The sequence below is a fragment of the Euleptes europaea genome, chromosome 17, assembly GCF_029931775.1.
Source record: "Euleptes europaea isolate rEulEur1 chromosome 17, rEulEur1.hap1, whole genome shotgun sequence".
Classification (NCBI taxonomy): domain Eukaryota; kingdom Metazoa; phylum Chordata; class Lepidosauria; order Squamata; family Sphaerodactylidae; genus Euleptes; species Euleptes europaea.
In genome coordinates, this window is record NC_079328.1 from 23,840,680 (window position 1) to 23,866,236 (window position 25,557).

Consider the following 25,557-nt stretch of genomic DNA (forward strand, 5'->3'; position numbering starts at 1 on the left):
AATGGAGGAGTGGGGAAACCAACCCGGTTCACCAGATTAGCCTCCGCCGCTCATGGGGAGGAGTGGGGAATCAAACCCAGTTCTCCAGATCAGAGTCCACCGCTCCAATCCACCGCTCTTAACCACTACACCACGCTGGCTCTCAATGAAATAAAATCAATGAAATAAAACCAATCAATGAAAAATAAATTTCCAGACTACCTGATCTGTCTCCCTCAAAATGTAAGACGTGTAAGACGTATCTGCACCATTGGAAGGAAGGGGACACCATCCAACCGTCCTCATGTGGCCATTAGAAACACTCTAAAACGTGCCACCGGTAACTGTCTTATCATACCCCACCAGTATTGTGGTCAAGGAATGCCACTTAAGGGCTGATTTGGAAATTGCTGGGCCATCGTGTGAAGCCCGTTTACTGAAATGCGGTGCATCAATTCCAAATTTCTGAACAGTGAAATCTGCCCCTGCCAAGCGACGATGAGAAGGGATCAGAGATGCACAGTGAGCAGAATGTCATCTCTCTCACCAACCCCCACTGCTTGTATCTCTGGAGCATCTGGGTGCTCGGGAAAAAAAAAATCTGCCTTAGCAGTTTCAGGACCGACCAGAGGCAGAGTCGCCTCGGGGATCCTGCGAAGGAAGGAGCCGCAGCCTTGCCGAGCTCAGACTCGCACGAAGCGTGGTTTTCGACTCTCACGGCTGCCTTCGTATCAAAAGCACCCGCTGCCTTGTAGAATCACAGAATTCTTGAGCGGGAAGAGGTCGCAGAAAACGTCTAGTTCAAGTCCCACCTTATTTATTTATTATTATTAATTTGTAATATTTCTTTGCTGCCTTATTTGAGTCCTGTTTGAGGCACATTACAACAACAACAAAACCGCACACCTATGGTGACACTATGAAGCAATGACCTCCAAAACGTCTTATACTTAACAGCCTTAGTTATGTCTTGCAAAATGAGGGCTGTGGCTTCCTTCCTTTATAGAGGTCACTGCATCTCACATTGGGTCTTCCTCTTTTCCTGCTGCCTTCAACTTTTCCCAGCATTATTGTCTTTTCCAGTGCCTCTTGTCTTCTCAAAATGTGACCAAAGTACAATAGCCTCAGTTTAGTAATTTTAGCTTTTGGGGACAGTTTTCCCGGGGAGAATCCCTGGGTTGGTTGGAGAGGTGTGTTCTGAAGTTCCACACTTTCCAGGCTTGACTGGATCGAGACCATGGTACATGGAGAGAGGGGGCTTAGACCTCCCCTCCTCACTTTTTTCCAGACTGAAATGGCCCCAGGAGGCATTCTTTGTCCCATTAGGGGCTGCATGTGTACTGATTAGTTCAGTAGAGGAGAACCGTATTAAATTTTTGGTTCCCCCAAATTATCTTTATGCCTTAGATCACCCTAAATATCGGACAGCCTTCGCTTTAGCCCGTTTTAATGCCCTTCCATCTGCTCTTCTTGATGGGAGATATGCCCCTCTACCTTACGCATTCCTCCTCTGTCCATGTCAATCTGGAATGGTGGAAACAGTTGAACATGTTCTATTACACTGCCCATTTTATCAAGACATACATAAAGCGCTCATTGATCCAATTTTGTCTAGCTTCCCAGATAGAGACAGAGTTAGCTATACTACTTTATTATTAGATGATCCTGTTAAAGATATTACCTATCAGGTTGCGAGATTCTGTGCCAAGGCATGCGCTATAAGGCAGAAGAAGCTGTTATAATGACTTTTCATGTTAAACATACTATCTTACCAAGAGTTGATGTAACTAAATTTACGTTTTATTGAGCAAATTTCAGACATTTTGTTTTTAATTACTTATGGTATTTCTTTTTGTGCAAGCTGGACTTTGACCGTAATAAACAAATGTATGTATGTACTGATTAGTTAGGTCTCTACAACATGGCTTCTACTGTCTCCCCCGCCCCTAGCCATTTTAGGATGGGAACTAGGGGATGATAGCCGAAGCCCCTTCTGTGTGCCGTGGCCCTGATTTGAATCAGGTCCACACATGCCTGGAAAGAATGGAACTTCAGAACATGCATATTTGTCCAACCCAAGGATATCCCTGGGGAAAATGGAGGGGTTTAAAAACTCTGAAAATTATTTATACCCCATTTTTCTCCTCAATGGGACCCAAAGCAGCTCATTTTATCACTCTGCCTTCCTCCACTGTATCCTCACAACCACCACCATGTGAGTTAAGTAATGCCAAGAGAATAGCACAAGAATTTGAACGAGGTTCTCCCAGATGCTAATCCAATGCTCCAAATGCAACACGGCGCTCAGTCAGAAAGCAACTGCCCACTTCCAACTCTGAGGCCCTTTAATCCATTCACAACTTTAACTGCAGCGTTCAATTAGAGACCGGTTTATGAGACAGGCTATAAGAGAAAGAGTTTCTCGGACTACCTCATGCCAGTGTGCGAGGTGAAGGGTTCTCGTGCTGGCCCTGGAGGGCAGGAATGGCTCCAATTTGCATTTCCTTGCTTTCCCAACTATCGCAACCTTATCCTTCAACTCTGCTCTCGACAGTTTTCCGCCACTGAATAAATTGCATATCACTTCCCTGGAAGTGGGGGGGGGGGGCTACACAATGGCTGCTGAAGCAACAGCCTAAGGCTGGGCCGGCCACTGTGGGGATAGCGGGCAAAGTCGGGCAGATGCTGGGCCCCTGAAAAGGTTCAAGGCCCCACCAAGGAATGGTGTGACCATATTCACTGCCATCTCACTCCTGCTTTTGGTGTGATCAACTCAAGCAAAAGTTCATAAACCTCTAAAATGAGGTGCTACTTGGAAGTAACAGCCTTTGCCCCTGGAAGTGATCCCCTTCGTCTCAGATGTTTGGGGGCTCGCCGTGGTTCCACGCTGGCAACCCTGAGCAGCTCTACTTGGATTTAAGCCCCAATTATTTTCATAGGGTCTACTCCTAGGAAAGCATTCTTAGGATAACAGCCTTTGAACATTCTCTCAGCGCATTCCTGAGAGGAATGCCTGCGCCAAACTAGCAGCGTTGCCTCCTAAGGCGGTGCCGAAACCTCTACCCGGTGCAAAAAGGAGGAGTATCTCAACCTCTACCCGGCACCTAAAAGGTGGAGTATCTCAACCAAAAAAAAAAAGGGGGTGCTCCTGAGCCGAAACAGTTCAGGAGGCTGATGTCCCCCCCCCCCCCCCCGCTGGAACGCCTCCCGGGTTGCCGCCATGGCCTGTGCCGGCATCCGGGCCCAGCGCTGCCCCAGCGGCGGGCAAGGACCAGCATCCGGGCCTGCACGCTGGCGCCACTCACGCTGGCATGCGCCTTCTGGGCGCTGGCGTTGTGGGCCCCTGCGCCGGAGGAGGCCTTTGTCGGCCTCCTAAGGGTTTTCAGCACGGCCGCCGGCGCGGCTCAGGAATGCGCTGTCTAGGGCCTTGTCTCTGTCCTTCCACAAGTCTAGGGGCAACATACAGCCAGGAAGGCCCGGTGATAGCCAGTAAAGCCTGGCACCTCCTCCCCACAAGTCCACTGAGCCCAGAATACAAGTATCTGTGTTCTAACATGCCGCACATTTCTGTCGGGTCCCGTGAGGTAATAGGTTTCTCCATCTCTAATTTCTGTAATAGCACTGTGTTCCTACCTTTTGACTTTGATGCTAGAATGCCACAAGGAGCTTTCTTTCCACAACCATATGCTACTTCTTCAATGCTTTTGAAGGATATTACATCCACTAACTATTAAGCACCCGGAGGAACTGCTGGATCTATTACTACCACCTCGATTTAATACTTTAATATTTTGCTGTGCAGATGAGAATATCTATTTTTGCCATAGAAGGGAGCCGGGGTATGTGCCATCAATATCTATTTTTTAAAAGTCAGTGTACCAAAGTGGCTGCTAGGAAATAAATTTTGAAAGTTTGAGATGGATATATATAAAACTTTAACAGAGGATGAGGGGATGAAAGGGAATTGAGAATTCCGTGTTGTAACGCTTCTGAATTTGAATAATGAATCCAATTAGGACTTTCCATTTGCCACCGATGCTGATGAAACATATATCAAACAGGAGAGCTTGATCAAAGGCTGGTCACTTATCAAGTCAATCTGAGCAGCGGGTTCAACAACACGAACACCAGCAAAATGGGGGCACTGTTCCACCAGAAGACTCGGACACCTGACCATGGTAAATCATTTGCAATTGGCCACTTTCGAGAAGAGGAAAACACTGAAGGCAAAATATTCAGTGGGCCACCACTGAAGAAGAAGGCTTGGTGTGTACAATAAGAGGTGCCAGGATCCGAGCCTTCATAGAAACTATTCTCTGACCAGAAGATGACCCTCTTCCTACATTTTCAGAGCACTGAGGTCAGGTCACAATCCTCACCGTGTGTTAGATGTAACAACCATATGGGGTGGGGCCGTGGCTTTGTGGTAGAGCTTCTGCTTGGCATGCAGAAGGTCCCAGGTTCAATCCCTGGCATCTCCAGTTAAAGGGACTGGACAAGTAGGAGATGTGAAAGACCTCTGTCTGAGACCCTGGAGAGCCGCTGCCGGTCTGAGTAGACATAACTGACTTTGATGGATCGAGGGTCTGATTCAGTATAAGGGAGCTTCATGTGAGTGGTGGGTTCTCTACATGTTCTGCATATGTGGAGCCCGATGAGGATCAGGACCATGGCGCATGTGAAGAAGGGAATCCAGCCTCCTCCATTACACTATTATCCCAACCTGAAACAATCCTGGGAGGGGCTATTTGGGGCAACCCACGTGTTCCCTGGGATGCAAGTGGATTTCCGTAGCAGGCCAGACAGTGCCCCCACCCCAAATGTTTCAGGCTGGGAAAATGGCACTGAGGGGAAGAAGGCTGAAGCTTCTTCTCCATAGGATAAATGATTCTAACTGGGAATGGCATGCTAAGGAACTGTGGAGAACTCACAATTCATGTGTGATTGTGTTACTTCTGACACAGGGTGGGGCCCCACACCCAACCAGCATACTCTGTAATGCGTGACGAGGTTCTCAACAGAGAGCTGGCAAGTACGCATACTTAGCAGCAAAGTTTATTAATATTTTATATCTTGCGGGGGTCAGCCCCCCCCCCATCCTTGTATTAAACAGTTCCTGGGACCTGGTGAACCCTGACTTAAAACGAACCCCAGTTGGGGTTTGAAGGCTAAAAACTATGATTTGTAAACAAGTCAAAAATATGAGGGTCAACTTTTACTCCTCTGAGACAGCAAGTGTTGGTGAACAGGTGCCACGAGAGGACTTACCGCCTAAGCCAAGGGATGCTGCAACTAGCCCCTAAACCTGATGCACCAAATACTTCAAAGCACCAAATACTTCAATACATCCACACAAAGAGGATTACAATTTTGGATTATACAGATGTATGTTGGGTGCCACCTCAAAATGTTCTCCATTCTTGGAATTGCAGATTTTGGTTGATAAGTAGATAAGTAGGGATATTTTCCTAACTATATTAACTTATGGGGGAGGGGGAGTAAGCAAAAGAATCCCTTTCCATAATTGTCATTATTATAACTGGAGCGTCACAAGGAAGCACTGGGGAGTTGAGGACAATTTCAGCATTCCACACCACTTGGAATACGCCCAGGTTGTCTGGATTTTTTCCCTTTCATTAATTTACAAAATCATATTTTTTGCATGCTTGACCTTAGAGAGAGAGTCTTTCTATCTTGTCTGCGGGTGACCCAGTTTTGACATTTTTGGCAAAGGGGTTAGCCTGTTCAGTATTAGATACAACAATGAGCAACAGAACAGTGAACACAAGTTAATTTTTGTTATTCAGAAACCGGGCTGTCTTGTTTAAAAAGCGAGAAAGAAGAAATTAACTAGCAAGGTCAACCAATGGCCAAAGTGAGTACAAGAGTATAAGGCGGCTAATATGTTGAAAGGAAGACTGTTTGAAGATATACAGAAGAAATGGGGAAATTATTTTGAATATGCTAACTGATTTATTTCAGACAGAATACAATGTTTGGAATAAGATATCGATTAAGATAAACTTAGAATATAAACATAGATAAAAGCAACAACTGTTAATTTGAAGTAGAATACTGATTAATTATCATAGATTGAGAATATTAAGAGAATGTCATAATAATAATCATATAATGTTTAAGATACATGTTGACCCCAGAAGTAAGTGTAAACTGTGTGGACGGAAGTATATGTATATGTTTGTTTGTTATATTTTTCTGAAAATATTAATAACACATCTTTTTTTTAAAAAAAAAGAGTATAAGGCGGCTTCATCTGTTCTACAAAGCACCAGCGTCCCCGCCCAACAATAAAATGTTTGGAAACCAACACTATTCAACAAAACGAATTATCCATTTGTTACTTGAATCAACTAAAGACAATTTTATTTTCAGAAAGAATCCAGCTCACTAGGCAAGAACAAAGCAGCTGACTCAAGGATGTATATTATATACCCCACATGGTGTAGTGATTAAGAGCAGTGGACTCTAATCTGGATAACCAGGTTTGATTCCCCATTCCTCCACATGAGTGGCTGACTCTAATCTGGCGAACTGGGTTGGTTTCCCCACTCCTACACATGCAGTCTTCTGGGTGACCTTGGGCCAGTCACAGCTCTCTTGGAGCTCTCTCAGCCCCACCTACCTCACAGAGTGTCTGTTGTGGGGAGGGGAAGGTGATTGTAAGCCGGCTTGAGTCTTCCTTAAGTAGTAGAGAAAGTCGGCATATAAAAAACAACTCTTCTTATTGTAAGGATAACCAGGTATGCCCTCCTGGACGCCTTAGAGAAGGGGCAGGAGAAAAACATGAGAGACAGTTTCTTCCACTTCACTTTCTTCCTTTTGAGAGAGATGGGAACCAACTAGAAGGGATCCACTATTAACCCCAACATGCAACCTGGGATTCAATGAGAAAAGCCAAAGTCTCTTGGTCACACAGTCCCCTGGTCACACTGTCTTCTGTAACCTGATACTTCTGTCTTTACTCAGTTTTCATCCCACACGACCATAAGAACTTTGCAAGTAGTCTTGAGATGTCACTACTGTGGCCATATTGCTAAATCTCTTCCAAGGATGTGTGTCGAATACTCCAGGTTCTCTCCACATCCTAATAGGTTGTGGTTACCAATCATCTTGGCTGAGACAAGTCTGTCCCAACAGGTTGTGAGGCAGAGGCTTCACTTAAACAAATGCCAATGAAACCGGGGTGTGTGTGTGTGAGAGAGAAAAGCTTCATTTCACTGGGAATTCATTCAGTTCTACTGAGGCATCTTACCAGCAGGAAAAGCTTTTTAAAAATACATATATGACAATATGTATAAAGCATCCTGTTTCATAACCGCACTGTGGCTGCTGCTCCAGCTGGGTCCCTGCGCTCTTTTATGTTTCAGTAACACAAATTCGGGATGTAAATTCCGAAGTCGGAGCAAAAACTCTTCCTAGACAACAAATTCCCCCAATGAGTATCTCTGTGTTACTTCGCTTCCCTACGGGTCCAACTCTGGAGGCTGATGGTGCAGGGGGTCTCGGTTCCAACACGAAAGAACTTGATGGCGCTCAGCCCCTGGGTGGATTTGGTCATTGCTCATGTGCTTGGAAACTATAACTCAGATGCAATGTTCCTGCCTGCTTCTAGGCCCATTACTGTTGCATAAGAGATGATCCCCTCTGCTCTTTGGACCAAGAGATCCCATGTGCCACATTGGTGTATTTTCTTCTATTTACCTACGAACTCTATGACTACACCTACACAAATTGGATTAATATCATTCTCTCCCTCCTAAAGTACTGTTGTGTGGGTAAAGGTCCCCTGTGCAAGCACCGGGTTACATCCCGAAGTTTACTAGGCAGACTTTGTTTACGGGGTGGTTTGCCAGTGCCTTCCCCAGTCATCTTCCCTGTACCCCCAGCAAGCTGGGTACTCATTTTACCGACGTTGGAAGGATGGAAGGCTGAGTCAACCTTGAGCTGGCTACCTGAAAACGACTTCCGTTGGGATCGAACTCCAGTCGTGAGCAGAACTTGGACTGCAGCTTATCACTCTGCACCACGGGGCTCTTTGTGTGTGTACATGAGGGGTAATTATTTCTATGAGATAATTTTCGGCACCTTGTTCAGAGGTGGAATACGTCCCAATACCAGAAGCTGGATACAAATAACCTGGGGGAAGCTGAGCTCATCCCCATCATGGGTTTCAGACTCAGGTGAGAGGCGAGCATGTTGGATGAGGACCTGAGAGACCCAAGTTTAAATCTCTGCTCTCAGCCAAACCTACCTCACAAGCTTGTTGTAATGATCCATTTATTGTATACATTTCATCCTGCTCTTCTTCCAGGGAGCTCAGAGCGGCAAACACAAATGAAGCTGCCTTACACTAAATCAGATCAAGGTCAATATTGTCTACTGAGACTGGCAGCACTTCTCCAGCATCGGAAGTAGAGTTATTTCACATCACCTACTGCCTAGTCCCTTTCATTGGAGATGCCAAGGATTGAACCAGGGACCTTCTGCCAACCAAGCAGATGGTCTGCCACTGAGTCACAGCCCTTCCCAGTATATTGGCCTTGCCTCCTCTCACAACAACCCAGCGAGGCAGGTGAGACTGACTCTGTGAGTGTGAGAGATAGCGAGTGCGAGTATGAGTGAGAGAGACTGGCCCAAGGTTACCTGGCGAGCTTCCACAACTAAATGGGGATTCAAACCTTGAACCCAAGTCTCCCAGTTCCTAGTCTGACATGCTATCCACTACATCATACAGGATCTCTAAATCAGGGGTTTCTAACTCATTTGTTATGAGGACTGGATATGACATGTCACTTGGTTGGGATGGGCCATGCACAGCCAGCCCAGATTGGGAGCGGGGGGTTGCCTCGGCTGGCGAGCCAGCAATGGGCTTGCCAGCCCAGATCAAGACTGGTGGGGGTGGCTGCCTCGGCTGGCTTGCAGGCCGGATAAGAGCTCTCGAGGGGCCAGATGCAGCCCGCGGGCCGTATGTTTGACACCCCTGCTCTAAATGGATTGGGGGGAGAACCAGGAATTCCTCTCATAACCCGAGGTTCTTGAAGGAATGGGACACACACACAGTTTTCAGAAATATTTGGGCACTTCCCAGAAACTCCTGAATGACTGCCAATGGAAGGCAGATGCTTAATTTCTAACACACAGCACAGTAATATTACCCGGCCACTTTCCCTCTAAGCATCCTTGTATGTCCCCTCAGTGCTTCACAGCGTATGCTTGGGAAGGGATCCGTGCACAACAAAACAGGATTTGCGGAGACCCCCCCCCACACACACACACAGCGAAATGCATGCGAAGCCCAGCGATCTAGAGTCAAGACCTCGTCTCCCACACTTCTACAGTAACCCTGGGACAGGATTCCCACTGAAGTACAACTCATTTTCATCGGCTGACACTGCCTCTAGGAGGAAGTCAGTGTAGGAATTAAAACAGAAAAATCAATACAGGAGAAATATTCTGTTGTTTTTGTTTGGAGCAGAAATCGACCATTACAGACCAAATACTGTTTCAAGGTGGGAACCACCTGCCAACCACAAGTCCTACTGGGCAATAGTTTTGCTCACTTTCCTGGGACATGGGTTGGGTGTAGGGCTGGCAAGTCCCCAGTCGGGGCGGAAAATCCCTTGAGCTCATTTCCTGTTCCTCGCTGCTGCTTGGAGCAACGGAGGAGGAAAAATGAAAAATTATAATAAACAAAAAATTAATTTTTTTAAAAAAGGCTCACCAGTTACACTCTGATGAGGACGTCACTTCCAAGGAATACCTGAAAATGATGGTGGTGGCTGTAGGAACTGTCCAAAACCTATGGTAAAACCATAAAGTTTCTGGCTACTCCTACAGCAGGCTAATGGATTTTGTCACCTGTTGATGTTATTAACATATCTGGAGACATAAATTTTTTTTGCACCAGATTCTTGTGCGAGCAAATTACTGCGCTGAAAGACCTATGATTGGTGTTATTAACTCACACCAAGGATATTAGGTTTACAAATTTCAGATAAAAAACTTTGCAAACTGCATTTCCAGATGTGTTTTTGAATAATTATGTTTTGTATAATTTGTATAATTTGACCACTGAGGAATACCCAAGAGGCCGAAATGCGAATGGTTTATTGGTCATTTATATTTATATTTTACATATCAACGGTGTTATTTTTGTAATGGTTTATACTTGTGGTTTTATATGTAGCCTGCAGTCCAGGCCCAGCGTTTTATCCATTTAATTGTGTAAAAAAGGTAAAGGTCCCCTGTGCAAGCACCAGGTCATTCTTGACCCATGGGGTGATGTCACATCCCGACATATTCTAGGCAGACTTTGTTTACGGGGTGGTTTGCCAGTGCCTTCCCCAGTCATCTTCCCTTTACTCCCAGCAAGTTGGCAACTCATTTTACCGACCTCGGAAGGATGGAAGGCTGAGTCAACTTTGAGCTGGCTACCTGAAACCCACTTCCATCGGGATCGAACTCAGGTCGTGAGCAAAGCTTTGGACTGCATTACTACAGCTTACCACTCTGCGCCACAGGGCTCCTATTTAATTGTGTACACCTAATAAATATATTACTTTTAAAGGTTTTTTTAGTTCTCAGCTCAACCCTTAGGTTCCCTATTCCTACAGCTATGGCCATCGCTTCTGGGTATTCTCTGGGAGTGACATTCTCGTGCAGGCAATACTGCCCCCCTTTGTCCCCACCCCCTCACTCTCCTTCTAGTTGGCCTGGCAACTCTAGTTGGGTGCCACATTGTAGAACAGTGCTCAGAAGAGCCACAGTGCTTCCATGGATCCAGTGCCACTGATTGTGTACCACTGTTACAGGCGGTGCAGTGGTGTGCCAAGGGCTTCCACAGAACGCTGATGCCAAAAGTATGGATGCAAATTTTTACTAATAAAGCAACATCAGACCAAGGTCCATCAAGTCCAGCAGTCTGTCCGTACAGTGGCCAACCGGGTGCCTCTAGGAAGCCCACAAACAAGATGACTGTAGCAACACTGTCCTGCCTGTGTTCCACAGCACCTAATAGGCATTTTAAACTACTCCCCCTACTAAAGGTTTTTACGCAAAAAACTTAAAGTCTATCTAGATTAGGGGTGTCTAATCTTTTAGCTTCCCTGGGCCACATTGGAAAAAGAAGAACTGTCTTGGGCCACACATAAAATACACTAACGACAGCTGATTCCTAATGTTTTAGAGAAGTTTACGATTTTGAGTTGGGCCGCATTCATAGCCCTCCTGGGCCGCATGCGGCCCGGGGGCCGCAGTTTGGACAAGCCTGATCTAGACCATATACAAACCCTGACATAGTATCAGCTCTGCTACTGATTTTTTGTTAAGTATCCTTATCCATGCTAATGTGGTTCTGGAGTCAATCTCATGCACAGATAATTAACGGTAAATCCAGCACTAGAAATCATGTGCTGCAGGCACGGACGATCCTGGAATGCACAGGTAACTGCTTTGCCTGGCTTCCAACTCTTGGAAGATGTCTTACCGTGACATATAAACAGTAAACAAATCCTTATTGTTTTACATTCCTACTTCACAACAGGGGGATTCCGCGCTTGACGCATGAAATCCCTGAGAAGATACAGGCACATTCGGTTGCAATCTTTCGGGCTTCCCCATTCCCAGAGTGCAATCCGCCAAATGTAGTGTGCTGTGGGCAATGGTCGACAAAGAAGCCGCATCGTGTACGTGGAGCTGATTCACAAGCCTGCCATCCCCGTGGGTCGCACTCTGACATGACGGCAAAACTCCGCTTTGAGGTGAGCAGGAAACTATCACAGACACTCACCGTTACACACTCATAGGCAGGACATTAACTGGACATTTGCAATTCAAAAAACTAGGCCTACAGAGAAGGGGAGGTGACACAGTGTGATCTGATTCTTAATCTTTGTTAAAAAACAATCAAGAGACCAGCACAGCTCTTCACAATTTACCACTAAAACCCTTAGTATTAAGCTCTTCCCACAAGTTTATACAAATACTAAAAAAAGTTGTTTGCACTCTTTGCAAACTATATATACTACCCTTTAAAATTACTGACCTATGTTCTCAGCAGCGTCTGACGGATTCTACAGGTCGCTGCACAAAACTTAGCCGTTCCTACTGTAACCTGTGGATTTGAGTCTATAAACAGCTTTTTAGTGTACTCCTGACCTGTATGGCTGGAATGCTGACTAAGCCAGGGGGAGATAAACTTAGAACGAACCTCTTGATATAGTGGACAGCGCAGTAGAACTTGCTCCGATGTTTCAATTTCCTTTAGAGCACAGGGACATACCCTATCCTCCAGGGGAACCTTTCTGTTTCTCGCATCCACAATTGCCGAGGGAAGGGCTTGGCATCTGGCAAGGGTGTGATCTGATTCTAGGAGAATATATATTTGAACTCCCTCTCCGTTACCCGTGTCTGACCTTTGTTCAGCCAAACCACAACCCACATAATACATGGGGGATGTGACTCGCTCCCCCCTCCTCCAACATATGTGTCTAAAACTAACAACAATTACATGTTTGCTGTGATGGCTGAACTAGAATCCTCTGAATTTTGTCACGAAGAGTCGTGTGGCACTTTGAAGAGTGGCAGGTTTGTGTAGCAGAAACCTTTGTGAGCAGGAGTCCAAGAGGCTCGTGAAAGCTTTTCTATAGCAAATTCAGGCCAGGAGATGCTTGCTTACTTTTGATTGCAAGAGACGGACACACCTACCCCTTGGGGAGTTTGTCTCATCTTGGTACAGGCTGTGATTCCCGTTGACCAGCTCATGTTGCAAGGCCTCCCCCCCCCCCCCCCCGGAACTGCTTGGTTCCACATTCCCCTTGCATTTTGGCATTTGAATTATATTTATGCTTTAACTGTGCATGGAGCAGGGTGAGCTTTTGTCACTGGCCTGCATTTTTGACCTCATCAGACACTGAGAGGAGGGGCTGTGGCTCAGTTGTAGAGCATCTGCTTGATGGTCCCAGGTTCAATCCCCAGCATCTCCAGTTAAAGGAACCAGGCAAATAGGTGATGTGAAAGACCTCTGCCTGAGACCCAGGAGAGCTGCTGCTGGTCTGAGAAGACAATACTGACTTTGATGGACCAAGGGTCTGATTCAGTATACAGCAGCTTTTTGTGTTCACGTGTTCATCCTAAGCAAAGTTATCCCCTTCTAAGCCCAATGGATTCTGCTTAGGATGGCACTGTAAATGCCAGAGCTGATGAATCAGACCAATTTTGTAAAAAATTAACTACTGCCTGCCAAGCAGAGCAGTGGAGAAGGAAGGACAGGGGCTACGGAACTCAATACATTCGTGCTGACTGTGCTGTGCTGCTCCCTTTGGAAAGAATATGATAAAACCACTTTTGGGAAAAGCCGCAAACAGGCCAGCAAACAAAGAGCCCACTGAAAAATTGTCCCCCAGTTTGCGACTGGAAGAGGATGTGAGCTGAACTGGAGGGTGTGCAAGCATCCCTAATCCTTAAAAGAACCCTGTGGGGTAAACCTGTATTGCTATTACAGGGAGGGCAGGACAGGTGAGGCTGAGGGGCAGCAGGTTGCCTGTGGTCACCCAGTGAGTAGGCAATGGAGGCTGGGATTTAAACTGCATGACTACCCGTTTGGTAGATAATTTTCTGTCATTCGAACTGTGTCGCATCCCCTGGTCAGGCTGTGGGCTGTCCAAACAAGCTTCAGGAACTAACTAACTAACTAACAACAACTACTTGTGTAGCTTTAATTATTCAGTCACTGCCCCGGTGAATAAGTTACCTACGGAAACAACTGGACATATGTAGGTGTGTAGTAGGTAGCTTTTTTAAAATGTCACCTTTGATGTTATGAGTCTTCACCTCTTTTTTTTGCACATCAATCTCAACCTGTCGTGTCAATCTCCACCCAGATGTCAATGTGTAAATTTGGCCTCTTTAGTAGCAAAGGTGAAAACATGAACGACGAGGAGTCTGCTCCAAAACACAGATGCTCTAAGGAGGACTTTTATTAGGAAAGGCATACCCAGCCATGCAACTTTAGGTTTACTCAAGTATACACTTTTAGATTTTTTTTTTTTCTGGAGCAGAGTGGTAAGCTGCAGTACTGCAGTCCAAGCTCTGCTCACGACCTGAGTTCGATCCCAACGGAAGTCAGTTTCAGGGAGCCGGCTCAAGGTTGACTCAGCCTTCCATCCTTCCGAGGTCAGTAAAATGAGTACCCAGCTTGCTGGAGGTAAAGGGAAGATGACTGGGGAAGGCACTGGCAAACCACCCCGTAAACAAAGTCTGCCTAGTAAAGGTTGGGATGTGACATCATCCCATGGGTCAGGAATGACCTGGTGCTTGCACAGGGGACCTTTACCTAGGCCCTAAAACATAGCCCAGAATCCTGTGCGATGTGCTAAAATTCTGTGAGAGATGGAGGCTTCTTCAATAGATAAATCAGTACAGAAGAGTCCCTGAAGATCTGACAGGCACTAAACAAAGACACTGAAATTTCACAGTAATAACTGGAACAGTTAAGCATTTACCTAGCTGTGTTGAGTGTCTCCATAATCCTCATAACCAGCCTGGAAAGTGGACTTCTAATTTCTCTGAACTTCAGGGAGGTCTCTCTGCCATCGCCAGATATGTCACTGAGTCCTTTTCAACCTTACAATTTTGGTACTTCTGCCTGGGCCTTTAGGCAAGCTCAGTACCCACGGTCACCATTTTGTGTGAACAGGGCAATGGGAATTATATACCTATATTATCAGCATCCATCTATTTAATTCATTTCCAGATTTTATATGCTTCCCTTTCTCCTGACTTGCAATTCAGGACCCAACATAAGAAAGGCCATGTTGGATCAGACCAAGGCCCATCAGATTTAGCAGTCTGTTCACACAGTGGCCAAACTGTGGTGGGGTATTGTTTCTATATCCTAATTTTTTAAAACTCATAGCTTGGGGAGGGGGCATTCAGTGATACTGCCGCATACCTGAAGACTAACAAAATTTATTTTTGCATAAACTTTCCTGAATCATGGCTTGTGTGTGTGTGTGTGTTTTAAATGGCTTTAAAAAAATATGTTCTTTATTGTAAGCCACCTTGAGCAGGACTCTAAGGAGGTGGCACAGAAATGTTCTAAATAAATAAATAGCTCATTTCATCAGATGCATTGTAGTGATGTGTCTAAGGAAGTGAGCTCTGGCTCATGAAAGCTCAGGATGAATAAATGTTGTTTGCCTTTAAGGAGCCATCAGACTGTTTTATGTGGCATGCTTGGTGGGCCGGTAGCGGATTCAAAGTGAAGAATCACCGATAACAAGGCAAATAAATAAATCAACTTGATCGGTAGGTGTCACAAAGGTGTTGTGATGGCCGAGGCTGCCCAGACCAGTCCCACCTGACTTGTGCAAGAGGCAACTGATGCCCGCACCGCAAGAACATCGGGGAGTTTGCATACAGAAATCGACAGGAAATCGGGGTTTGTCCCCTATGACATGTATTTATTTCAAGAATTTCTATGCCACCTTTCCAGAGAAAGTAGAACACAATGAAAACATAAGCCATGAACGTTATTAACAATTAAAGCCCCAGAAGCCAGCATTAAAAACCAAACCCAGCAAGAGTAAAAACAGAATAAAATGAGTCTTGTGAAACAGTTCTCAGGCTTAGAAACAGCCTGTAAAAGCGATTTTAAAAGAGCAACTCCTGATTGAACCACAACACAATGCTCCTCTCACAAACATGCTGCACGCTGGATGAAAAGGTTTCCTTGGTCTTGGGCAGGATTCCAATGGACTCCTTCATCCTTCAACCACTCTCTGCTGTTGAGCCGGATGGGTAAACCGAGGGACCACGCCAGAGTCCTTTGAGCAAGCAAGCCAAACCACATGCAAAATACCAGACTGATCAAGAAGTTTTTGCATACTAATCTGGTATCTGTTTCTTTCAATTAAAGGCAGCAAGAAGACTATATAAGACTAGCAGAGTCCATGAGGATCCTTTGCTCAGAGGATCTATCGGCTCTGTTCACAGGGGCTATGCTCTGGAGCCAGCCATGGTCTTCAGAAGTGCTTAACAAAGGGAGTGACAAGTCTGCTACTGTCTTCTAGTGGGGGTTGGACCTTACAGAACCATTCCTGCAGCAGAGGCGGTTTTCTCTATCAGGGGAAGGTGCCTTCCACTGGTGGAAAACAGCTGAGCAACAGGAGCTTTGGATTCAACCCATTTGAAATATCGGGGGTGGGGGGAGAAGTGGAAAAGGAAACAACCTTCCATGCTCTTCAGTTCATTCAAACTTCAGAGATTATGAGACTAACCACCTTTGAAGGAATTATAAGAGGATCAATAAAGCAGAAGAGGGCAGTTGCCTGAGGTTGAGAAGATTATTAGCAAGGGGGAAGATTCACAAAACAGACCAAGCTAGAAGTGAGAGGCAAACGTGATGAAAACATTTGTAACGGATGGTATACCGTATTTTTCGCTCCATAAGACGCACTTTTTTCCTCCTCAAAAGTGAGGGGAACTGTCTGTGCGTCTTATGGAGTGAATGTGCGTCTTATGGACACTAGCCCGGTCCATCGGGGACTCCCAGAGCCGGGCGGAGGGACCCCCTCCCCTCTCGCCAGCCGGCTGGGCGCGCCGGAATGATGCGAGCCGGCGTTCCCCGCCCCAACGGCCAGCTGGGAGGCGGGCGGGGCGCACAGAGCCGGCTGGGTGCGCTGGAACATCGCAAGCCGGCGTTTCCCGCCCCGACGGCCAGCTGGGAGGCGGGAAGGGTGCACAAAGCTGGGCGCGTCGGGAGGGCGCGAGCCGGCATTCCCCGCCCCGTCGGCCAACTGGGAGGCGGGCGGGCCCGCACAGAGCCCGCTGGGCGCATCGGGACGGGGCAAGCCGGCATTCCCCAATCCGACAGCCAGCTGGGGGGGGGGGGCGTCTTATGGTCAGGTGCGTCTTATGGAGCGAAAAATACGGTATGTAAACAGTAGCCCATTTTAAGGGAAACGCTCTTAAAACAGCGCATCATAGATGTTATATACCAGCTCAACTGTATAAAGCGATTGGGTATCATACTTTTGACACTAGGAATTATCCATCTTTCATTTTAAAAAGCTGCAATCAAAGCTCTTCTCAGGACCTGAGTTCGATCCTGACAGAAGTTGGTTTCAGGTAGCCAGCTCAAGACTCAAGGTTGACTCGGCCTTCCATCCTTCCTAGGGGGATAAAATGAGTACCCAGCTTGCTGGGGGTAGTGTAGATGACTGGGGAAGGCAATGGCAAACCACCCTGTAAACATAGTCTGCCTAGTAAACCTCGTGATTTGATGTCACCCCATGGGTCAGTAATGACCCGGTTCTTGCACAGGGAACTACCTTTACCTTTTAAACCTACCGTATATACCCGTGTATAAGTTGAGGTGCCTAATTTCTCCCCAAAAATGGGGAAAAATTAGGCACCGTGTATAAGCTGAGGGTCGGCTTATAACCCCCCCCCCCCCCCCAGGCTTACCTGGGCTCCCGGCAGCAAGCGGCGCGGGCCTGGCGGCGGCGACGGCACAGCCAGGCGCCAGGGCAGCTGCAGGACGCCGCCCCAGGCCACTCTCGGCAGCAGGAAGCGGCGCGGGCCCAGCGGTGGCAGCAGTAAGTTCCCTCCTCCCCCCTCCCGTATTGACCCACGTATAAGCCGAGTTCGGCTTTTTCAGCCCTTTTTGGGGGCTGAAAAACTCGGCTTATATGCGAGTATATACGGTATAATGTCAAATTTCAGTCTTTTAAAGGCAGAAAAAAATACTGGCAAAACCCCTGGAAAGATCAATTCCATGCATTCCTCTCTGTGTTTTATCCCATCCTTCCTCCCAGATTACAGAGGTATACAAGGTTCTCCTCCCCTCCACTTTATAAAATGCCTAAAACCATAAGAACACAAGTAGAGCCTGTTGGATCAGACCACTAGTCCAGCATGCTGTTTCACACAGTGGCCAACCAGTTGCCCTGCATGGTCAATGAACAGGGCTGAGAGGCCAAGGCCCTCCCCTGCTTCTGCTTCCCAGCTTTGGCATTCATATGTTTGCTGCCTCTGTAGATGGATGCTCCCTTCACTCACCGTAGATAGTAGACATTGATGGACTCTCCTCCATGAATCCCTCTAAAAGGTAAAGGTCCCCTGTGCAAGCACCGGGTCAGTCCTGACCCATTGGGTGACGTCACATCCCGACGTTTACGAGGCAGACTTTGTTTATGGGGTGGTTTGCCAGTGCCTTCCCCAGTCATCTTCCTTTTACCCCCAGCAAGCTGGGTACTCATTTTGCCGACCTTGGAAGGATGGAAGGCTGAGTCAACCTTGTGACGGCTACCTGAAACCGTCTTCCGTCAGGATCGAACTCCGGTCGTGAGCAGAGCTTGGACTGCAGTACTGCAGCTTACTACTCTGCGCCACGGGGCTCAGTTGAATCCCTCTAACCCCCTTTTAAAGCTAGCTTTGCTATGCTCGTGGCCATAACTGCATCCGCTGTTAGTGAATTGCACAATTTAATTACTCATTGAATGAAGCACTACTTCCTTTTGTCCGTCCTGAACCTACTGCCCACCGATTTCGTTCGGTGGCCCCTGAGATTCACTATTATGGGAGAGGGAGGAAAAGCTCCCTCTATCCACTATCTTCTGCCCTGACCTTGATAGCCCAGGCTAGCCTGATCTCACCAGATCTCAGAAGCTATGCAGGGTCAACCCTGGCTAGTATTTGGATGGGAGACCTCCAAGGAATACCAGGGGTGTGACGTGGAGGCAGGGAATGGCAAACCACCTCTGAACTTCTCTTGCCTTGAAACCCCCACCAGGGCTTACCATAAGTCAGATGTGACTTGATGGAAAAAGAAAAAAAATCAACTTTCTTCACTCTATGCATAATCTGATAAACCTCTTCTCATGTCTCCACTAGACATCTTTTTCTAGACTAAGTCACAACCTCTGCAATCTTTCCTCATAGGTACTGTGTGCCAACCTGGGAGGTAGCTTAGGCTGAAAGAGTGACTGGCGCCAAGGTCACCAAATGAGTTGAAAAACAGGGATTTGAACCCACAGTCCCTGGGTCCTCGCCTGAGACCCTAAACACCACACTATATCACCGGCATAAGCCCTGCTGTCTTCAATGGGATGCACCAGACAGTGTGCACACAATTGCAGCCCTGGGCGGCAGTCAGAGGCATATTTACTAAGGAGTAAGTGCCACTGAACTCAGTGAGACTAGGCAGAAGTCACGGCGATGAAGACCGCAACGATGGAAAGAGCGTAAGAAACATGTAGGATAGTTAGAAGGGGAGGGAAATCCGAGGATTGAGTCCAGCTTGAAAGAAGGCAAGTTGTTTTCCACGCACTTCCTAACGAACTGGTGTTAAAATTTCAATAGCTTGAAGAATCTGCCTACCTTCCCCCACCCGTGAGCAGTTATAGCAACTACATCCCCATTCCTTTTTCCCCCACAAAATTTTATTGAGAACCATTTCTACTTGAGATGTTTGCCACCTGGCTTGTGGGTGTTACCGTCGTGGGCCGGAGTGCCAAGATGAGTCCATCAGAAGAGGGTGCAAAGCCACAACCTAAGGAACCACCGAGGAAACGCTCTAACCGATAGAATTTTTTTCCTAATGTCAAAAGAGTTTCCGTCTAGACATTAGGAAGAATTTTCTAACAGTTAGAGCGGTTCTGCAGTGGAAAAGGCTTCCTTGGGAGGTGGTAAGCTCTCCTTCCCTGGAGGTTTTTAAGAGGCTAGATGGCCATCTGTCAGCAAGGTTGATTCTATCATCTTAAGCAGATGATGAGAAGGAGGGCATCTTGGCCATCTTCTGGGCATGGAGTAGGGGTCACTGGGTATGTGTGTGGGTGGAGGTAGTTGTGAATTTCCTGCATTGTGCAGGGCGTTGGACTAGATGACCCTGGTGGTCCCTTCCAACTGTATGATTCTATGATTCGAACCTTGGGTTTTAGTAGTGGACACTCAGAAGAGTCTCCAGGAAGGGACAAAGGAAAGTTCCTACTTTAGCATTAAAGAATCATCAAGTTGGAAGGGGCCATACAGGCCATCTAGTCCAACCCCCTGCTTAATGCCAGATCAGCCTAGAGCATCCCTGACAAGTGCTTCTCCAGCCTCTGCTTACAGACTGCCAGTGAGGGGGAGCTCACCACCTCCCCAGGTAGCTGATTCCACTGCCGAACAAGTCTTACTGTAAACATTTTCCCCCTAATAACCTTTCCTTCTGCAATTTAAACCCATTATTGCGAGACCTATCCTCTGCTGCCAACAGGAACAGCTCCCTGCCCTCCTCTAAGTGACAGCCCTTCAAATACTTAGAGAGCAATAATGTCCCCCCTCAACGTCCTCTTCTCCAGGCTACACTTTCCCAACTCCCTCAGCCTTTCTTCATAGGGATTGGTCTCCAGGCCCCTGATCATCCTCATCGCTCTCCTGTGCACCCGCTCCATTCCGACCACATCCTTTTTTGAAGGTGGGCCTCCAGAACTGCACACAATACTCCAGGTGCGGCCTGACCAAGGCTGTACACAGCGGAACTATGACATCTTGCAATTTGGATGTTATGCCTTTGTTGATGCACCCCAAGATCGCATTAACTTTTTTTGTCGCTGCCTTCCCAAGAGGTTGTTCTGTAAGACAGAATGGTTTTTTTTTGGGGGGGGGCAGTTAAAGGGATGAGGATTTTATGGGCAGACAGGTTTACAAATGCAGGTATCTGTGCATTACCACTTTATTTCTGTTTTTCCCCCACCTCGGGTCCCAACTGGTTGGGGAGAAAAAGGCAGCTTTACAAACGTTTTAAATAAACCATATATTGGTTGCAGAGCCAAGAAAATGCAAACACAGTGAAGGGAGGGGTTTCCGGGGAGAATACAGAGAGGAAAGGGTCGTGAGCCCTGGCTTGACAATTCTCCCCTGTATTCGTTTTATGGGGCAAATACAGGACTGGGAATCAGATGTAACTCTGCCGTGACAACCCCTCGTCACAAATTCCTTGATCGATTTGGTCTGCTGATTCTCTGAATGTTCGTGTTTCTCTTACGCCATCCTCTTTCATGGGGCTCTCTTTGTACTCAATTCTTTGACTGAGCTGCCCCCAAATTAAACTGAGGAATTCTGTCTTCTCCATTTCAGACTTGCTGTGCTTTTTTTTTTTTTTAAATAACTCCAGGATGGGGGAATACTTTCAATACCACCAGTTGTGAATTCTTTTTGTTGTTCTTTGAGTCGTAAAACAGATGTTTGGAACGGCAGCTCGGTCTCCGTAGCTGCCTTGAAACCAGCTACCTTTCCTCCGCTTTGCTTTCCTGCGTGCTGCAAAGGCTTCTGGGAAATGTTCCCAGCGCACACTTAGCTCCAGCAGAGTGCTGGTCAGGCCGCTGGGGCCCTGCCATTGCCCTGTGTGAATTGAAAGTGTGTGTCATGGCCTTACCTGCGAGTGACTCAGAGGGGTCAGCAGCTGTTCCAGCTCTTCTGCTGACCCCTCTGAGGCCATGAAAGTGTGCCCCAGATTGCACTCAACACTCCCACATGTGGCGGCGCATTGGAGGGGAAGAGGAGGTGCAGAGGACATGGCTCACACTGTTTTTCTGAGACCTTTGTCCGCCCTGGGAAGGGTCCAACGGGTTCCCTCAGAACACAGCTTGAACACCACTGAGGTAAAACACGATTGCCACTTTAGAAAGCTTTTGTGCACTAAATGTACCCCTTTCCAAAAAGCCCTAAGTTAACACCACCAAAATAGGCATTTTTGGGGTGGCGGCGGGTTTAATCCCGCCACCATTCTCTGAAAAAACTTTCACACGTTGCATTATCTTGGGATATATTCATATCCCAAGCCAAATTTGAAAGTATCTTGAGATAGAAAATGTCCTACAGTGCTTTGTGGTGGTGAAGACACTGCATTTCACAATACCGAAACAGCAAAGGCTGAAAACACACTTTGTCATGGGGTGGGTGGGGGGGAACTGCATTAATGATAACACTAATAATCGCCAATTTTATGTGTATTTTTGTACCACAGGAACACATCGATCGGTGGTGAGGCTATCAGGAGTGGCTATTTCTCGCCAAAGGACTTCAAAAAACTTCACTGGAGCAGTGTTTTCTGGAGGGAAACCTCATGGGGTACTTTTTACCCCGAATACAACTGACGAGCGGAGGTATAAAAGCACCTCAAATGCAAAATACCATTTATAGTCCAAAAGAAGACAACCCTGAATGTACAATGACCCCCCCTTTAAAGATGATCCCACACACACACAATTATTATTTGACAGAAGTGCTACTTGTACACAAACGCAGGACAACTACCTCTATTTTTGATAGCATACCTGTGAGAAAACCTAGTCTTGCATTTGAGTAAATACTGTAAGTAGATTTCTGCGTTTCTTTTGTATCCCGGTTGCTTTTTTTTAATTAGAGAATGAAAACTGTAATCGGCAAGCGGTTGTTAAGTGTAAGTAAGTGGCTCTCCAATCCAATGTGTAGTTGACAGCATCCTAAAAGTATGAAGTATAAAATGTCCAATTTGGGTGAAACTCTAACCCCATCTTCACTAACTTCATAGTGTAAATGGCCAAGCTATGACTGCAGAGTTCAACCTGTCCTTGAAACAAAATCATTCAACTTGTTCACTGATTTATACATTTGTCTCCTGCACTCTCCCCTGGTCCAGGTCCATAGGAGCCTGAGGGAGCTAAATCACAGCAGTCTGCATTATGAGGTCAAAAGCTAGCCTAATGTTGTGTTTAAGAGTGTTGGAAGAGGATCTGGGAAACCCAGGTACAAATCCCCGTTCTGCCTGGAAAGCTCACTGGATGACTTTGGGCCTGTCACTGTCAGCGTATCATACCTCACAGGGTTGTTGTGATGAGAATAAAACTGAGGAGAGAAGAAAATTATGTTGTAAGAGGCTCTGGGCCCCTTTTGAGGAGAAAAGTGGGGTATAACGATAGAAAATGAACAAACAAACAAACCATTTCGGGCAGTCTGGAGTCCTGCTGGTACAGAAATACGGACTTTCTTCCAAACAAAACTACTGAATTTATGCAGATCTTTTGCACTTTGGGGGAGAGGTGGGTGGAAAATCATTTCTCCTTACTGCAGAATGAATGGTGGCTCATTGTGTTTCGCCCACTTCCATCCCAACCTTCCTCAAGACCTATTAGCCTCACAACAACCCTGTGAGGAAGGCTAGGCTGAAAGACAGCATCTTTCGTACCCAAAGCCCCTGCACTGACTGCAGCAGCTATTATCATACGAGCAGGTTCCCTGCATCAACCTGTAACAGGAGAATGCTGTACACACACCTTTAAACCCTCATGTAAATACCCATGGAAACCCCGGCCCAACTGCATTTCCCAGACATGTATAGCTGAGAGTTCAAAGATGACTTGCACATGTTATAAGGCTGCTGTGGGAAACACTCATGTACTTTGAGCATTCCCACAGCAATCATGTTTGCAACTGACTGACTGCAGGCTAAGAATCCCACAGCCAAACCCAAAGCTTCAGTCACTGGGGGCCATTTCATATGTTAGACAAGAACCAGAGCTGCAACCAATCCCGGATCTCTCCTGAGTACACCTATACAGTTGATGTGTTTGCAAATATACATTTGTCTCATTCACACATGGAATGTTTAGGTACACACTTGAAAAGTCTTAGCTGTAGGCTTTGGAACTGCAACGTGTGAAGTGAAATCTTGGAGGGCGTTTGCTCAACAGACCTGAAATCCACTGCCGCGTTTCTGCAGAGTGCAGCCAGTTAAAATCCGTGGGATTTTCTTCAGTGGCACAACATCCCTTCCTTTCATTAGGATCTGTGCAAGAGAATTCCCCAGTGGGATCTTGCCCTAAACTTGCCGACTGGATGCCCTCATTTGAGATCTACCAGGTCTCCCTTTGCAAGTCTTGCATACAGAGCTTCACAGGGCAACCCTAAGCCGAGTTACGATGGGATCAGAAGGGTGCAACTTTGGTCAGGATTAGGCTGTCATGGACCTATGAGCCTTTGACTCATGCCGAAGTGGGACTATGCAGTACTCAGGTACCATTCTCCCCAGCCTGACACATCTGACAATACCATTCTCTGATACGCCCACTGTAAAACCCCTCTCAACCATCCCAAAACCCAACCTAAGCACCACCTGAAAAGACCCTATTGCAAAAGAATGCAGCATCGTGCAAAATAAACATCCCAAATGCTACATACAACTGCAATTTTCATTAGCTCACAAGCTCCCAAACCCAGACTCAATAGGGATGGTAAAGAATAACCCAATAGAGGATTTAATGGACACATATCCAGACAGGTGCTAACACATTCGTGGACGCTTCCTGGTGCAACATATTCGCTTGGAAAACTGACTCATTCTGGGACATTTCCATTCATGGTATGCTGGGTCAAAGATTCTGGCCCGCGGCAACACACATAAGCTCACAAGGATCAGGACTAGACGAACGTTGCAGTGGAGAGTTCACAATAGACATGTCAATCCTAAGCATGTTTCTTTGAGTATGAATACTATTTTCTCCCTCCAGCTGATTTTACCTCCGAGGTTAGTATTACCGCAAACAAACCTGTCTCGGAAGCAAGCTCCATGGAAATAAATAAGATTTCATAATAAAGGTGACCGAGGCAACAAGGAGTGATTCCCACAGGACAACTCTGCTAAAAAAAAAAAAGGAACGGCCAGTCCTGTGAGAGGTCTCTTGGGAGTTGCTGACATGCCCAAGTTAAAAACCAGTTTTCAAAAAAAATATATCTTTAGCTTTCACACAGAGGTATCTATTAGAGAGGAAAAAACGTCTTCAGAAGGTGCTTCCAAGATAGCATTGTTTAAATAAAAGGAAAGGGGGAAAAATAGAGCTGCTGTGAAAATCCCAGAGATGCTTTGTTGTTCCCCCACCCCCATAATCCCAAAAACTGAATTATGATTACCCAACTGCCCTTCAGGTATCAAGTCTATTCTCATGCAATGAAAAGACATTGGCAGAAAACGTAGCAGCCTTACCTGGAATCTGGGTACTTTGTCAATGTTGCCAAGCTGCTGGTATACATGTGTCCGCCTACATCAATGTGCACAGGAGCATTAGATTTGGTCAGCTGAGCTGGGAGAGGAATTCCTTGGGCAGCCAGGGGAGAAACTGGAGACCGTGTTAAAGACAGCCGGGACATAGCTCTTCCTTCCTCCTAGAGAAAGGGGAAAAAAAAGAACAGGTTTTTCTCTCTTAAATGCAGCTGTGCATTACCTTGATTCCATAGCGTGATCACAGATCTAATAAGATCATTTTTGCATCTGCCTGATCACATATTCAGCTAACAAATTATTGCCACCTCCGTAATTAAGTGTATTTGCATCATACTCTTCAAAGGACCAGAGGCAAAGAAAAAGATGCTTATTAGCAATAAGAAATCAAGGGGAAAAAATCTTTTTCAAGGTGTCAGCCTCAAGGGGCATAAAACAAACTGCAAAATTCTAATTAAAGGTCGCGGGCTTATGTGTTAGATGTGAAATATCCCCTGACAAACGAATAACCAATTTGTGAATTGGGATTCAGGGGTTTT

General features: G+C 46.4%; 1 protein-coding gene across 1 annotated transcript in view; it reads right to left on the reverse strand.

Moving 5' to 3' along the window:
- The window catches only part of KCTD15 (potassium channel tetramerization domain containing 15), a 67,265-nt gene extending 41,934 nt beyond the window's left edge, over window positions 1–25,331 (reverse strand). Inside the window, exon 1 of the mRNA XM_056862635.1 lies at window positions 25,004–25,331. Coding sequence (XP_056718613.1) covers window positions 25,004–25,167 — 164 coding nt within the window. The 5' untranslated portion in view covers window positions 25,168–25,331. The remainder of the gene's footprint in view (window positions 1–25,003) is intronic.
- Between the last annotated feature and the right edge of the window lie 226 nt (window positions 25,332–25,557).